The sequence below is a fragment of the Ictidomys tridecemlineatus genome, chromosome 1 (genome assembly GCF_052094955.1).
Source record: "Ictidomys tridecemlineatus isolate mIctTri1 chromosome 1, mIctTri1.hap1, whole genome shotgun sequence".
Lineage (NCBI taxonomy): Eukaryota > Metazoa > Chordata > Mammalia > Rodentia > Sciuridae > Ictidomys > Ictidomys tridecemlineatus.
This window is the reverse complement of record NC_135477.1, coordinates 246,121,902-246,139,195: the sequence shown is the minus strand read 5'-3', so window position 1 is coordinate 246,139,195 and position 17,294 is coordinate 246,121,902. Positions and strand designations below refer to the sequence as shown.

General features: G+C 35.7%; 1 protein-coding gene across 3 annotated transcripts in view; it reads left to right on the top strand.

Annotated features, from left to right (window-relative positions):
- The first annotated feature begins 11,917 nt into the window (after nt 1-11,917).
- Nucleotides 11,918-17,294, top strand: part of Rictor (RPTOR independent companion of MTOR complex 2) — a 116,030-nt gene continuing 110,653 nt past the window's right edge. For 2 of the 3 annotated variants that reach the window (XM_078017788.1, XM_078017782.1), the window contains exons 1-2: nt 11,918-12,038; nt 12,211-12,258. In XM_078017788.1, coding sequence (XP_077873914.1) covers nt 11,990-12,038; nt 12,211-12,258 — 97 coding nt within the window. In that variant the 5' untranslated portion in view covers nt 11,918-11,989. The remainder of the gene's footprint in view (nt 12,039-12,210; nt 12,259-17,294) is intronic. The other variant, XM_078017785.1, reaches the window with a different exon arrangement.

Sequence of the window (17,294 nt, the reverse complement as noted above, 5' to 3'; positions counted from 1 at the left end):
ATTTTCTGTGGGTTTGTGTGTGTGTGTGTGTGTGTGTGTGTGTGTGTGTGTGTGAAGTATCTGTTCAAGTCTTTTTTATTCATTTAAAAAATTTTTGAATGTTGAATGCTCTTTATATAGTTTGTATACAAGTGCTTTATCAGTTATGTGATTGAAAACATTTTTTTCATAGTCTGTGGCTTGTCCTTTTATTCTCCTGAAAGAGTAGAAATTCTTCCTGTCAATGAAATCTAATCTGTCAATTTTTTCTCATAGTGGCTATGCTTTTGGTATAATATTTAAGAAATTTTCCCTCATCCAAAGCCACTATTTTCTCTTGTATCTTCCTCTAGACTTTTCATAGTTTCAGTTTGTGAAAATACCATTAAGCCAACACCATAAAGATTGTTCTTTCTACAATTAATTGCCATTGTAATTTTGTCAGAAATTAACTTTATGTATATTTTTCTAAGCTTATGACTTCTATTACATTAATTTATGTTCATCCTTTGTCTAATATTGTCCTGTCTTCACTATGGTTTTAAAAATAAGTTTTAAATAGTATTTGTTGATTATATTGTCCCATCTTTCATTTCTGATATGTGTAAATTTATAGCTCCTCTCTCTTTCTCCCTCTCCATCTCCCCCCCACCCCCCCAACCCCCCCCACCTCCCCAACTCCCCCCACCCCCACGTTGAGGAATTGAACCTGGGGTACTTTACTTTGTCAGTTAGGTAAAGTGGTTGATAATATTGTTTAGATCTTCTGTACCCTTAGTGAATTTTCTATTTGTTCTATTGATTATTAAGAGAGGAGAATTGGGGTTTTCTTTTCTTTCTTTCTTTTTTTTTTTTTTTAGAGAGAGAGAGAATTTTAATATTTATTTATTTATTTATTTATTTATTTATTTATTTAATTTTTTAGTTTTCGGTGGACACAGCATCTTTGTTTGTATGTGGTGCTGAGGATCCAACCCGGGTCACACGCATGCCAGGTGAGCACGCTACCGCTTGAGCCACACCCCCAGCCCGAGAATTGGGGTTTTCAACTGTATTTATCTGTATTGTTACTTGTTTTGTCTGTTTTTGCTGATTCTATTTTTCGTTCTTTGTTTCTTTTGTTCTTTTTTTTTTTTTCTTTTTGGTACTGGGGATTAGACCTAGGGGTGCTTTACCACATCCTCAGTTACACAGTTACATCCCTTGCCTTGTCTTTACTTTTTTATTTTGAGATAGTGGCTCACTAGGTTGCCCAGGCTGGCTCAAACTTGTGATCGTCCTGCCTCAAGCCTCCCAGGTTAGTGGGATTATGGGTATGACACGTGGTGACTGACTTTCTTCATGTTTTTGAAATTATTTTTGTTCTTGCACACACATTTAGAATGAATACATCTCTTGGTGAATTGAGTACCATATTACAATGCAATTTCTCTTTTCACCCTTTATCATAGTCCTGAATTATACTTTATCTGATATTAATTTAGGCACATCAGCTTTCCTTTGCTTATTGTTTATGCACAGAATATTATTTCTGTTTACATTTTTATTAACATGTATTAGTTATACATTTGAATGGTGTTTGGTGTGGTATTTCAATACTTACATACAGCATGCACTGATCAAATCCAGTCTCCCTTAATTCACCCTCCCCTTCATCCTGTTGCAACCTCTAGTAATCACTATTCTACATTCAAATCAACTTTTAAAAAACCTGTCATTATATTATATGTAAAGTAAGCTTCAGGTAGATAGTAACTGTTGAATCTTGCTATCTTAAAATATTTCTGCTTTTAATATGGGAATTTATTTTTTTCCCCAGCATATCAAGACATTTGGACATAAATAACCTCAAGATAATTGTAAACTGTAGTAAAATAATTGTGATAAGTTTAGAGTATTTATTACCTTTGTTTTTGAATAACAACTTTACTGAGATCTATTATGCACATACCAGAATTCCACCCTTTTAGACACATAATGCAGTGGTTCTAGTATATTCACAGAGTTGTACAACTATCATCATAATAATAAAATTTTAGAAAATTTTCATCACTCCCAAAATAAGCTCTATTCCAATTTTCCCATTCTCCTTGTTCCTGGAAATCACAAATATTTTTCACCTCTATAGATTTGCTAATTCTAGACATTTTATGTAAATGGAATTATACAATATTTGTCCTTTTGTGCCTGGCTTCTTTCACTTAGCACAATATTTTTCAGGTTCATACTTCTAATAGCATGTATCAGTAATCCACTCCTTTCTAAAGCTGAATGCTATTCCATTGTATAAAAATATTGTATTTTTTAATCTGCTCACTTATTAACACTTTTATTTTTTCAATTTTGCTCTATTAGGGATAATCCTTCTATTAACCTTGTGCACACATCTTTGTGTAGATATTTGTTTACTTTTTTCTATTTTTGGACATATACCTAGGAGCAAAATTGCTGCTTTATATGTAAATTCTCCATTTACTTTTTGAGGAACTCCACAGAAGTTGCACCATTTTACAATCCTACCAGAAATGTATGAGGGGTCACTTTTTCTACATCATCATTGACCTGTGTCATTTTCTTTTTTCTTTAGCTTTCATAGCAGATTATGAAGTGGCATCTTATTGTGTTTTGTTTTGTGTTTTCTTAATGAATATCTTTTCAGATGCTTGTTGACCATTTACATGTCTTCCTTGGAAGAGTATCTATTCAGTTACTTTGCTCACTTTGTAACTAAGTTGTCTTTTTTTTATCATTGTCACATTTATTTTAAAAATATATTCTGGGGCTAGGGATGTGGCTCAAGCAGTAGAGCGCTTGCCTGGCATGCGTGTGGCCTCAGCACCACATACAAACAAAGATGTTGTGCCTACCGAAAACTAAAAAATAAGTCTCTCTCTCTCTCTCTCTCTCTCTCTCTCTCTCTCTCTCTCTCTTTAAAAAAATATATTCTGGATAAGAGTTCTTTATCAGATATGTGATCTGCAGTTATTTCCCCCATTTATTCTTATGTTTTGTAGTTTTAGCTCTTATGTTTAGGTCCATGGTTCATTTCAAATTAATGTTGTAGATGGTCTGAGGTAGGTGTCTGACTTCATTCTTCTCACATGTAGACATCCAGTTTTCTCAGACCATTCTTTTCCCCATTGAATTGTATTGGCACTTAAGAAAATCATTGACCATAAGTGTTAGAGTTTATTTATGGACTCGAATTATATTCCACTGACTTAAATGTCTGTCCCTATGACAATATCATGTTGTCTTAATTATTGTAGCTTTGTGGTAAGTTTTGAAATCAGGAAGTATATAGTTCATTTACTCTCAATGTAATAATTGGTGTGAGAGGGCAGAAATTTTCCATGTAGTTATTTGTGTAGTATACCTTCTTAACTGATCATTGTATACCTTAAACTAATATTGTATCAATTCACATGTAATGTGAGAGTCTTACAACAGTCTTATTTTGTTGTACATTTTACTTCTATAATTTAAATATACAATTCATTATAATTGCCTTTGCTTATTTATTTATTTATTCTAGTTGTAGATTGATACAATACCTTTATTTTATTTGTTTATTTTTTTTATGTGTTGCCAGGGTTTGAACCCAGTGCCTCACACATGATAGGTAAGTGCTCTACCACTGAGCTACAAGCGCAGTCTGTCATTGCCTTGACTTTAAATGAGAAATTACTCTTTAAAGTTATAAAGAAATGAGAAAAAAAAACATGTTTTTTGTTTATTGATATATTAGCCATTTTCTCTGTTCTTTCATGTAGATCTGAATTTCCATCTGGTATTATTTCCCTTTGGTCTGCAAAACTTCCTTTAGCATTCAATTTAGAATGCATCTGTTCATGACAAATTCTCTTCACTTTTTTAAATCTGAAAATATCTTTATTTTGCTTTCATTTTTAAAAATTGTTTTTACTAGATATAGAATTCTAGGTTGCAGCTTGCTTTCCTTTTACATTTTAAAGATGTCATTTCATTGAATTCTGGGTTGTACTGTTTCTGATTAGAAGTCCTCAGTGATCTTTGTTGTAGCCCAATAGTTGCTTTGCTTTTGGTTTTCTTTTATAATTAGTTTTAAGATTTTCTCTTTGTTTCTTTTTATTTTTGTTATTTGACAGTTTTCTTATTATGTGCTTGGGATTGGTTTTCTTTATTTATCCTGCATGTGATTCATTCAGTTTTTTGGATCAGCATATTAATGCCTAAGATTAACATCAAATTTGAAAAAATTCAAACAAATGTCCCCCCCCCATTCTCTCTGCTTTCTCCTGGAACTACAATTATAAATATTTCAGATTGCTTAATTAAAAAAATATGGGACATTGAGGCCTCTATTCTAGAGCTAGTGTATCCTTCTCCCTAAGTTATCTTTTGGGGTCTTGGTGCAATACTTTTTCTAAATTGTAACCTTTTGGAGGGTCTTACTGTTTCTTTTTTTAAAAAAATCAGTCATTTTCTTCTTTATGCTTTATATTGGTCTGTTCTCAAATGCACAGATCTTTTATTTTTTAGTCTAAGATCTATTATCATACAGTGAATTTCTCATTAATATCAGAAATATCAACATTTCCTATATTGTGTTTTTCATTTCTAAAATGTTCACTTGATTCTTTGTAGAACATATCTCTTGTGAAAGCCCGTATCTGCTCACTCATTATGTCCAACACTTCTTTTAATTCTTTGATAATATTTGTGAAATTCTGCTGATTCCAATGCCTGTGTTTATGTGGATCTGTTTTTTTTTCTATTTTTTTTTCAATAGAATGAGTAATATCTAGTAATATTTTTATTGTATGCTGGCTATTATAAATGCTATGAGAGTTTTGGGGAAAGTTTTTTTTTCCTTTTTTCCCTTTTTCTTTTTGAAACAGGTTCTCCCTAAGTTACCTACAGCTTTGCAAAGTTGCTAAGGCTAGTTTTGAACTTACAGTCCTCCTGCCCCAGTTTCCCAAATTGCTGGGATTACAGGCATGCACCATCACGCCTCGCTATTGCTTTTTTTCTGAGTTTTTTCCCCTATCCATTAGTTAATTAATTGGCAGATCAGTATAATCTTTTTGAGGCTTGATTTTAAATTTTCTTTTAGATATGTTGAAAGTAGTCTCTATTCTAGAGCTACTGCATCCTTCTCCCTAAGTTATCTTTTGGGGTCTTGGTGCAATACTTTTTCTAAATTGTAACTTTTTGGAGGGTCTTACTGAATGCGCAGAGTTCACCAGTTTCTCTGCTTGCTGGAACTCCAATGTGCTTTAGTAATCTGTAATGTCTGGAATCATCGTTCCAGCTCGTGGGGGCTGTTTTCTGCCAGACTTCAGCAGAGTCTCACCTAATGCTTATTCATCTCAAAATTTAGCTAAATAAGCAAGAGGATCCACGTGCAGAAATCTGGAGCTCTTGCACAGATGCAGCTCCCTCATCTCTGGTATTCTCTTTTAAAATTTCAGTTGCCTCATTATCCCTGAATTAAAATTATCCTATCCTCCATCCAGTGAGACTACTGTTCTGTTTGTTTTCCACAACCTTGTGGTATATTTTGAAAAGGGTCCCCAGGCAGAAAGCCAGAGAGAATGTCAAGCTCACTTTGTTTCTTTCATCTCAAGGTCACAGTGTCACATGATTCATTGTCCAAAACTAAAAACTATTTGATATTTATCTAGATTAAAATTTGTGTTTTATAGGAAGGTAAATCCAATTTTCACTTCTCAGTTATGGATAAAATCATAAATTCTTCATTTGAAAAAAAAATCATTTTACGCATAATAGCTACTTTACATTTTCTTTCTGATCATCAATATCCGAAGGCCTGGGGATACAATTCTGTCTGTTTTTATGTCTTCTGATTCTTGTTCATGGTGACTTTTCCCTACAAGTTTGATAAACTCTGGATGTAGCTGTTTTTGGATCTTGATTGGTGAAGCTCTTAGGAGTTAATAGAGTAGTGGCTAGCTTTTCTCCAGAAAGGATTTGTATTGCTACTGACAGATGCCAGGGGGCGCTCCCAAACTAGATCCACTTTGGTTACCTCCTGATCCTAAGCTAACTGCAATAGTTTGAGGTTCTACCTTTCTGCCTGTGGTTATAGCTTAGGCTTCCTGTCTCAAGTATGCTAGGTAGGAGGTATCTATCTTCCTATCTCAAATATGCCCCACCTACTTGTTCACTTTTCCTCGCTGTGATTTCAGTATTCTATTTTCCTCCCCATGGCTGGGTATTGCATAGGGTCTTGGGTACGACAGACAAGCACTCTTCCATTGAGCTACATCCTGAGCCTCTGATTTTGTTTTTATGATTTTCTGGTGGAGATGCTTTCGGAGGTTTTTACCCTCTCTCTCCCAAAGAAAAAGAAAATAAAAATAAACTATTGTTATTTATTATGCATCGCAACAATGGAGTTGGTAGGCAATGTGGATGGCATGATTTCTCTAAGGTGGAATCTTGAGGGAAGATTAGGAATTCTATAGCTCAGAAGAGTTCCCAACACTCCTACAGTAATTCTTTCCATTTTTGAATATGGTTATATACTATGTCCAGTTAAGTGGATTTAAGGAATATATTATTATAAATTATAATTCAGAAAATATATACATGGCTTAAAAGAATCTTCCAAAGAAACTGTGTAGATGTAACATAAATCATGAAAGTGCAAACGTAAGATTTTAAAATATGACAGATATGATCCTTCTACCCTTGATTTTAGCACTTTATTTGCTTCATTACAAGAAAAAAAAAGCAATGGTCATGTAATTAGATGTCATAATACTAGCTGATTTTTTTTACTAAAATTATTAGCATTATGTGAAATATGAAGTTACATGCATGTTTTACTATGTACTTATAATTCTAAGTATGTATGTTCTTCGAAATATTAGTTGGTGAAAGTATAAAGCTATCAGATTAACATATTTTTAAAATACAACACGAAGATAATTTTCTAGATATTTTCCGTGATGTCAGAAGTCACACAATATCAAACCTGTTACTTTGCAAATAAACCTTTTAGTAATAGACAAAAAGGCACATATCAGTGAGGAATATAGTGGTAATTCCTGCTATGGTGAGAAATGGAAGAAAACACCAACAAAATTTGTTGGCAAAATTAAAATTCAGTACCATTGATAAACCAAGGTAGGAAAAAAAAAGCTAAAGATTTGAATAAAAAGATATTTGAACATACAAGTTCTGCAGTGTACTTGGATGGAATCATAGATGTTTTCAAACTTATCTAAACTTATGGTGTTTGCTAACTTATGTTCTGTACTGAAATATACTAATAATTTTTACTCTGTCTCCAAACTAAAACAGTACTAAAGAACATATATCCTTATCAGTAAATAACTTCCTTACTAAGAGCAATGCTTCATGAACATCAATGAAGCATTTCCTATAAATGAAATTTAAAGAGATTCAACAGAAGTTCAGAAATAGCTCCACGTGTGCTAATTTTATATAAATGAGACCTGTAAAAAGCTTTTTTCACAAATTTTGAAATGAGAAGGGGTGACTATAAAAATTTTTTGCACTATAGCATGCTTTTTTGTTTTCACCCAGTAGCATGCTACCTATCAGTCATTTTTTATATTTTATAAAAAATGAAAACTACTTTCCTTTTAAGGTAATTATAATACCAATAACTAAGAACATTATTATATTCCAAAGAAACTGTGTCAGGACAAGAACTTTTAAAAAACAGTTGGAAATGTTTTAGTTTTGTGATTTTTTTTGAAACCAATCAAAAAAAATATATATCACATATATAAAACTTTCACATTTTTATATATAAACCTAAAAATCATGAAAATAAGAGTATTCTAACCTGCTGAAATCCTTTGGATTAATGGTTTTTGAACTAATTTTGTAACCAGTTGCTGAAAATGTCTCAATGCTGTGTTTTCTAGTTTGCTGGTTGATGTTAGGGAAGATGAATACTTATTAGCAAAATCATATTTTATAAAGGTTGGTATAACTGATATGTGGAATCCAAAAACCAGTGTTATACTTTAGAAACTGCAGCCAATAGAATAAGTCTCCATTATTAGGTTTAATCTTTGTGAAGTTTTAGCTCTTAAATCCCAATATCCAAATAAACCTTTTAGAACTAGACCTTTTGAATTGCTGTATGAAAAAATGTTTAACAAGAAATATACATATATAATGAAATATATTCCTGCTGCTTTTATTCATGCCATTAGTAAAGTAATAACTTTTAATGGTTTTTAATTTATCTTTATGTCTTATGCTTTAATTTAAAAAGCATATTTGCACTAGTGTACATGTGCAAAAGTTCTTTTTCTAATAAAGAAATGCACAATTCTGCTAGATTGGTTGGTAACAAGTAATTATAAACAAATGTTTATAACTAGGGTTTAAACTAGTCAACAAAACTTCTCTAAAATAGTTTTCCTTTAAAAATGCTACAAGCATAAAAAAATTGTTGAAACACAAAAATGAAGAAAAAGAAAAAAGAAAAAAAATCACTCAAATTTCTATCATCCAGGCATAAACATTGTCAAAATTTTAGTGCATATCCTTCTAGATTTTATGAAAATACATAGCTTCCCCTTTTACAAACATAGGTTTATTCTTCATTTACAACTGTATTTATGGAGAAATTTTAAACTTTACAGAATTATTTAAGTGAGATTTTTGGGACAGATTAAAATTTAAAGAAATTATTATAAGAGACTATATTCTGCAGACCTAGGATAGATCTTTATAAGCAACCCTGTGTAAGATACAATATTTGTTTAAGTCCATTGCTTGTCATCTTAATGTACTTTATCTTGATATTAAATGTGGTTTAACTACAAAGAGAAGTTACCAAGAAATAGCCTGACCAAATTTTGTGGTTTTCAACTTTTTTTATCTACATGTGGCCTATGTAACAAGCCAAGTACCTTAAAGGGAACTAAGACTTTGGCAAGGTTTTTATTTCTGTTCAACATTATAACTGTGTCCATAGCTGATAAAATATGGTTTACAATCTAGAATTAACTGTATGCAATAGGAGAGAGAACTGAACAGAGACAGTGACTATTAATGAAATTGTTATATCTTCAGAATCAAGCAGTTGTTATTTAAAGGTGTGGTCTTGGACTCAATCTCATAATTTTTTTTTTTTTTTTTTTTTTTATCAATGACTAATACCATTAGAAGGAACATTCATTGACACAACAAACGAAACCTAGCTGGGAAATGAAAACTAAGAAGAGGAAGTCACATTTTCAATGGCAAGATTGGAAACAAAATAAAATTGAAGAAGTAGTAAGAAGTAAACAAAATGAGTAAGTCACTTGGGTGGGTTAAAATAAGCAAGGTCAAAAAAATAAGTTTCGAAAGGATGGTGGCTAGCTATTACCAAGTATCACAGATGTTAACTCTGGGGTTTTAACAAGCAACTAGCTGACAAGGATCAATAACATAGTACTAATGTTTTAAAAAAGCAAACACAACATTGTGAAATTTATTCCTTACCATAACATAACTATTGCTTCCTAGTTGACATTGGTATACATTAAGAACTTTTTTTTTTAAACCAGATATGCCATTCACTTGAGAGCAAATGTGAAGAACCTAATCACACAAATGAATGAAATAATAACAGAGAAAAAGGTAATTTCATTTAAGATTGAAGACAGTTTTTTCCTCCCTCCTGGAAGAGATGAAGTAATTGATTAATGGTCATTAAATAAGAACATACAATTATGAAAATAAAAGTCTATTGATTTCAAGTACATCTATTGATTTAAAGTACATCAAGTAAAATAGGCAATTATACTCAACTTTTTTGAGAGACTGAATTAGAAAATGAAGTTAAACTGTGTTAGAAAGTAGTTAATTTAGAATTGTGGGGCATGATTTTCGTTGAAAATTAGAATAATTTTAAGCATTTGATAGGATTTCCATTGAAAAATTTCTACTTTTCTTTTTTTAAAAAAATATTTATTTTTTAAGTTTTTTAGGTGGACACAATATCTTTATTTTACATTTATGTGGTGCTGAGGGTGGAACCCAGTTCCTCATGCATGCCAGGTGAGCACTCTACCGCTGAGCCACAATCCCAGCCCCCAAATTTCTACTTTTCTTTAATGGTGAAATGTGCATCTACATGGAGGCATGAAATGTGAAATTTTTAATGTCTTGATCGGACTTCCAGTAATTGGGATAAATAATTTTCACCAAGACAAAGAGAAGTAAGTTTGTTGTTATTGAAGCCATTACTGATAAAGTCAAGAGGCTTAAAAAAAAATACTCTAGTTGTGTTACATCCTTAAATATAAATATAATATCACCATTGGATATTTGAATGTAGACCTGATCAGAGGGCTTAGCATATACAGACAGTAGGTTGAATCCTAAGGAAGCAATGTTCCTATTTATCTTCTTGAAGATGCTCCTTTTCTTTTCTTTTTTAAACTTTTATTTATTTTACAAAAACATACATAAATAGCAGGACATTTAAAAGGTATAGAAAAGCAAGAGAGCAAAAAATGCAAAATGCAGTCACAACTAAAGGGAAAAATAAATTAACATTCTGATGCATGTCTTTGCCTACTCTTTTCTACTTATGTACATATAAAACATTTTATAATGTATACTTTGTTTTACATGTATTTTAAAGTTTATGAAAACAATAAATTTGTAATCTCTTGCGTGATTTAATATCATGAACTATCAATACACTAGATCTATAGCATCATTTTAAATGGCTGCCATAATTTACATAATTCCTACCTTTGGTCATATGTTTCTAATTGTTCACTACTATTAACCACTGCAGTGTGTGTCTTTAATATTGTTTGCTTCTTTGTCTCTTTCTTTCCTAAACACGAAGAGCAGTAAAACAGAGAAGGAATTCAAGGCTTTTACTCATCCAGCAGCTATTTACTGAACAATTATTTGTGCTGGTCTTGGCATTAACTCGGAGTAGGGAAGAAGTGGTTAAGGCAAGCTGTCCATTTTCAATAAACTTTCAGTGTCCTGGAGTAGAAAGAATTGAAGAACAGGCGGCGAAAAAAAAAATGCTCACCCTCTCCTTAAAGTAAATCTAGTTTTAAGAGAAAGTTGCCAGGTTGGGACCCAGGTGTCCATCTACCAATTAAACAGGCTCTAGAATGAAAATCCCTACCGTTGGTAAGTGTTAGTTTTCCGTATAGAAAATGCTCATCCACCACATCTATGGTGGCCACCTCCGTAGGAGCAGGACGCCCGGACACGGCCGCGGCTACCTCTCGGTCCGGGCGGAGAGGAAACCCTCTCCCGGGGCCTCCTGGCGCTGGCGCACGCGGGGAGCCCTCGGCCCCTGGGACCGCCGCGCCGCTCTCGCGGCTGCCTCACCCACAGCTCGCCTCGGATGCCAGGCGGTCAAATGCAAAACCTCCACCCAACCACTTGCACTCGGAGAAGCCTCTGGCGCAAGGCTGCTTAGCACAATGGTCAGAGCGTGGGTGGAAAACAAACTTTGTTACGTGTTAACTTGGTCGGAGCAAAACGATTCTGGGAAGGGATTTAAGTGAGACCCGAACCGTGCGCAGTGATTTCTATACACATCGTTTTCATTGATGAAAAATGAAGAGCCGCCGTCTCTTCCAGGGCTCTGGCAGGACGGTTTCAGCAGGTGGCCAGCCGCCCGCCCGCCCGCCCTCCCGAGTCCCGGACTCCTCGGCTCCAGCTCCGTCTGGACTGGCGGTTCCGAGGCGGCTGAAGGGGAAGCATCTTCCACGAGGCACACAGGCATCAATGGGATTTCCATCGTGGGAAATGTCCCCTGCCCGTAGGCGTGTGTGCCGGGATGACCGCGCTGGTGCCGCGAGCCGCTTCTAGGTTCAGAGTGGGCATCGCACTCCCTTCTCCACCCCAGTCCCGCGGGCACCGCCGCCACCGCCCGCCGCCGCCGCTGAGGGGCGGGGGAGATGCCGCGGGGGCGGGCGCGGCGCGCAGGGAGGGGAAGGGGTTCTCGCGCGATTGGGCGAGGTTTCCGGTGTTGTGACTGAAACCCGTCAATATGGCGGCGATCGGCCGCGGCCGCTCTCTGAAGAACCTCCGAATACGAGGTAAGCCCGCTGCAGCCCTCACGCCCCACCAACCCCGCGCCCGCCACCCTTGGCACTTGCCTTCCCCTGGCCCTGGGTGGGGGAAGCGAGCCGGGGCGCTGGCCGGAGCCAGGGCAGCCGCCGCTGGCCTGCGAGCGAATCCTAATTGGGGCTGTGTGTCTGTTTCGCGCAGGGCGGAATGACAGCGGCGAGGAGAACGTCCCGCTGGATCTGACCCGAGGTAACGCTGGGCGCCGCGGGCGGCGGCGAGGGCGCGTTCCTGGGGAGGAGCCGGGGCCGGGGGCCGAGAGCTGGAGGCAGGGGCGGGCCCCGCACGGGACCCGCGAGGGAGCGGGGGGCAGAGCCCGAGCCCCGCCTGTCGGCCCGCGGGAGCCCAGCCCGGGCTGCCTCGCCAGACCCATCCCCCTTCCCGGTGCCCCCTTCGCTAGCTGGAGCCCTGGTCCGGGCCTCGGGTGTGGGGGAGCATGTAGCGGAACTCGGCGAGCCAGCGACCCCTTTGGGTTCCGCGGACCCCAGGGAGCGTTTACACCTATCTCGGAGCTCGTGCACCCAACCCTGGAGCGGCCGGAGGGAGGTAGAGGTTGTTGTTTGGGTTGCCGAAGGGTGTTTGAGGGAACAGCGACCACATCCTGCCTTCCCCGTCCCCCGGAGGAGATGCTTGCTGGACCTGCTTGGTTCTTACTGACTGCGTGACTTCTCTCTGCTCACCGTCCTGTGGGGGCCCGCAGCATGGATAACTCAGTAGTGAAAACTGGAGCCGTTCTTTACTGCGAAGTGTATGTTTTAAGCTGTATTTCCCTCCGGCTTCCCTTTCCTGGGCCGCCGGGTTTGTAGTTGGCAAAAGACCGCCCACTCGCCCTGATGCAGGTTCATTGTTTACCTTCTGCAGTGGAGATTGGGTTTGTTTACACCTTCGGAGCAGGGTAAAACCGGGTTATATTTTTAAGGCCCGAATCCAACTACTCCTTTTTCTGTCAGTCACCGTATTGGAGTTTATCCGACAGTGTCTTGATGAAGAATTTGTGGTTGCATACAAAATTCTTTTCTCTTCCATGATAAGCAGGATTTGGTCTACTGATTCCAACGGTCATGTTTCACACCGGCTATAGCTTGGAGAGTAATCTGGTTCATTGTACAGAGTCAGCTTCTTCTTGTGATCTGTGAAACACCTTAGGAAGTTTTCTTTAAGAAGTCGTTGTAAACATTCCATGAGATCAATTTATACCCCGTGTTGTACTCAATGCAATGACTGTTATTACAGTGTTTTCATACATGGGTTCAATTGTTGAGGCTCACCTCTGTATTGAAAGCATAATGCATTCTCTAATTTGTTTTATTTTGTATATCGTAATGTAAGCTTACTGGAATATAAACAGGCCAATTTTCATTTAGCTAAAAGAGTACATTTTTGTAACTTAATACTTTATTCTGAAAGTTTGGAGACTTAGCTTTAGCTGAACCAGATCCTTTTAAAGGCAGAAGAATTTTTAAAAATGCAGTATAGTAGTGCGTTAAGTACTGGAAATGGCAACTAAGTAGATCACCAGTGCATTAATTTGAACTTCTTTCCAGCAGATTTTGAGAATTAGTATAGAAAAATGCAAAGTTTTTGATTTTTGAGCAACAATTTGAAAACTATATAACGTGTATAAAAATTATATAAAATTGATTTTGTAGTAAACTTTCTTATAAAATAGCAATAATTTCTTACAGACTTGAAAATTTAGCATTTCAGTTCTCTAACAAATATAGTGTATTAGCGATCCAATTTTTATATGCAAGCATGTGTTTCAGATGGCGACCAAAAAAACCCAAAAAAAACCCACTTATTAAGTAAACTTGAGACTAGTTTCTTCCTTAAAAACCTGTTTGGATATGGTGTTGGAAGTAAAGTATAGTTGTACATGGAGTTGTTTATTGAGCTCCTATATATATAGTGATTTCTCTGGTTAGTGTCAAAATTTTGAGTTGTGTCAAAACAAGATTGATTTGATGCTTATGGTTTATTCCTATTTTACTCAAGAATACAGATAACACCAAATGTTCATTGCTTAAAATGGCTACATTCTGTGACAGTAAACACCTGATTATGACCATAGGTGTTTCCAGGATTATATAAAGACTGCAGAAAATTCTATTTCTGCTTGTCCTAACAAAATGTACTTCAGTTTTGAACAAAATATACACAGCCAACTGAAACTGATTGCAAAAGCAGGACACAACCAAGAGTGAGAGGTTACATGAGAACTGTATTCTAAATTATAAGGAAGTTTAGAATAAGAAAGTAATCTGAGTTAGGTTCATTATAGTGACACTATTGTTTAGAGAAACTGTTATTCTGACAAACATTTCATTGTTCAAAGAAGGCTTGTGGATCTAATGTGAAAGTTCATGAGGAATTTAACTGTAGTAATCATTTAGAACTGTGAGGCAGTCTGGGTTGCAGCTGAAGGGCAGCTGTTTGTGTATTGGATTACAGTATGTAAAAATATAAAGTTTGGGTAATGAAAATTTTTGTTTGATACTAAGGTTAGTGTTTGCTCTCATCCTAATTATTTTTCTGTATTTTTTGAGAAATTAATTATGTAAATAATTCAACAGAGTTCATTATAGAGGTTAGGGTCATTATAATCCCCAAAGAAGCTATCAATGTATAGTGAAAAGAGAGCTAACTATAAAGTCAAATAACTCTGGGTTGTGATCTCAGCTGTGTCTCTTAACAATAACCAAGACAGTAAACATTTTTATTCTTATTAAAGGAAAAGTAAAAGGATTAGATTATCGAAACTATAAAACTCAATAGTACTTCTAATAAATTTTATTCCAATAATTATATTTGAATATAGATTTGTTTGTGTTCTGGGAATTCACTTTGAAACACCGTAAGAGGGGCTTACCCAGAAATGACACTGTGTCTATTCAAGTTAGAGTTCAGTTTGAGAGTGATTTGGGACAAGTTACTTGACCTTGCTTAACCTCCGGTTTCTTTATCTTGAAAAAAACCCATTACTTCAAAGAGTTAGTAAGAATGTTAGACATAAATGAAGTAGTTCTTAATTAAAGTTTTCAGTGTAGGATTTTATGCTCTGTGACGTTTAATATTTGTTGCCTTCCTACATTGTAAAATCAGAATTCTTTAAATCACATTAAAATATATCAAATGTTTGTTTTGATTATTATAAGTTTATTTAACAAGGAATCATAGAATTCAAGCTTATTTTTTGAGACATTCTATTGTATTGATATCTGAAGTAGAGTTTTGAATATAACAACAGAAATCAAAACTTTTACGTTAAAAGAGACTACCAAAAAATAGAGATTGCCAATGAATGAAGTCTAAATAAAGCACATTCCTTTATATGCACTTAAGATACAGTATGAAGTGTTATTTTACAGGACCTTAGAATTTCTCTTCCTGACTTCAGAAAATTTCTTAGTAATAATGACTAGCCTTTCAGATTTCTTGAGGCCTAGGAAAGTTCTAAGGGTTTTTGGGGGTGTGGTACTGGTGTTATTGCTGTACTTATTATAGAGTACCTCAGTGAAAAATTATTGATAGATTTAATTTTGACCCAGTTTAGGAACTCCTTGTAGTGGATTTTACAGTCAACTTTCTGGTAATTGTTGCTTTCAGTTTTGTTCAGACACCTACTCTATTTAATTTGTAAAAAATCCCCAGTATTATTCTCTGTATATTTCATGCCAAAATATATTTTGAAACCCAAATGCTTCTGTTAGCCACTTCCACAGACAGCCCCCACCTCCTGCCCCCAATTCCTTCAGTAGCACATCTTTTCTTGACATTGAACTCTCACTTGAAAAGACACAGTGTTATTCCTGGGTAAGCCCCTTTTATTGTAGTGTTCAAAGTGAATTCCCAGAACACAAACACATCTGTATTCAAATATAATTATTGTAATAAAATTTATTAAAAGTACTGTTGAGTTTTATAGTTTTAACTATCTAATCCCTTTATGTTTTCCTCCATTGTGAATAAAAAAAAAATGTTTACTGACTTGGTTGTTCAGTACCTAGAAGAACAGGAAAGTCCTTTGAAATTGTGTATTTTTGGATACTTTGTTTTTTGATTTCTTGTAATTTCATTTTTTAATTGCTCACTAATAGATATTGACTGAATGCCTATTATATACCAGATGCTGAATTTAGTGTTGGAGAAATAAGAATGAGGAAAGTTTTACCCCCTTGTGAAGAGTTTATTGGAACAGACATAAAGAAGTGATTGGGTTATGGAACAATATTTAGTAATCAAACTGTATAAGGAATAGAAGTAGCCCAGTAGTAGCCAGAGAGAATGATTGACAATCTGGTGGGTAAAGGATCAGAGAAATCTTGAGGAGATGACTGCGTAAGAAGAGATGGACAAATTGGCTCTCTAAGCAATATACCACACCTTTGGAAAGGGAAAGTCAGTAGATGGAGAAGCTGGTTAGAGGGCTACTAATTTAATATTAAGAGATACTGGAGAACTGGACCAGGCTGCTGGCTACAGAAATTAAGTAGAATATGTGTTAGAGTGGATTCCAAACTGATTTTTGTTTTCCCTCTGTGCTGTGTAGTGGTTTTCTTTCTTTTCCTCCCCAGTACTGGAGATTGAATACAGGGATGCTCTTCCTTTGATCTTTATCCCCAGACCTTTTTTAAATTTTGAACTAGCTTCATTAAGTTTCTCAGGTGGCTGTGAACTTGCAGTCTTCCTGCTCCCTCTTCATTTCAGTCTCTTGAGTAGCTGGAAATACAGGTGTATACCACCACACCTGGCTATTCTTTATTAAGAAGATAGAGGCTGTTCAGTATGAATTCCATACTCTTTTCTTCTCCTATGTTTACCTTCTCTTCTCCTAAGTCAGATAATAAAGCATGTCTATTTTTGTCCAAGAGTAATTTTATGCTCTTGATACTGTTTCCTCTAAGATTCTTTATAGAACTAAGATTTTCTTTTATTTCATTTCTTCCTTTCTGTTGGTTTGGTTTTTTTCATGTTCAGTAAGCATTTATTATATCCTTCATTGGGCATGGGCTGAGGGTGGGAAATAAGAAGCAATAAAGATTATGAAATAATTTTTTTGTTTTGTAGACACTATAGACAGAATAGTTTATTTTTATTCCACAACTTTATATCTTAACCAGTATAATTTCTTTTTACACAGAAGTTTTATTTTTTTAAGTTCCATACTGCTTTTCTTTCCACTTTCCACTTTTTTTATTGGTACATTATAATTGTGCATAATGGGATTC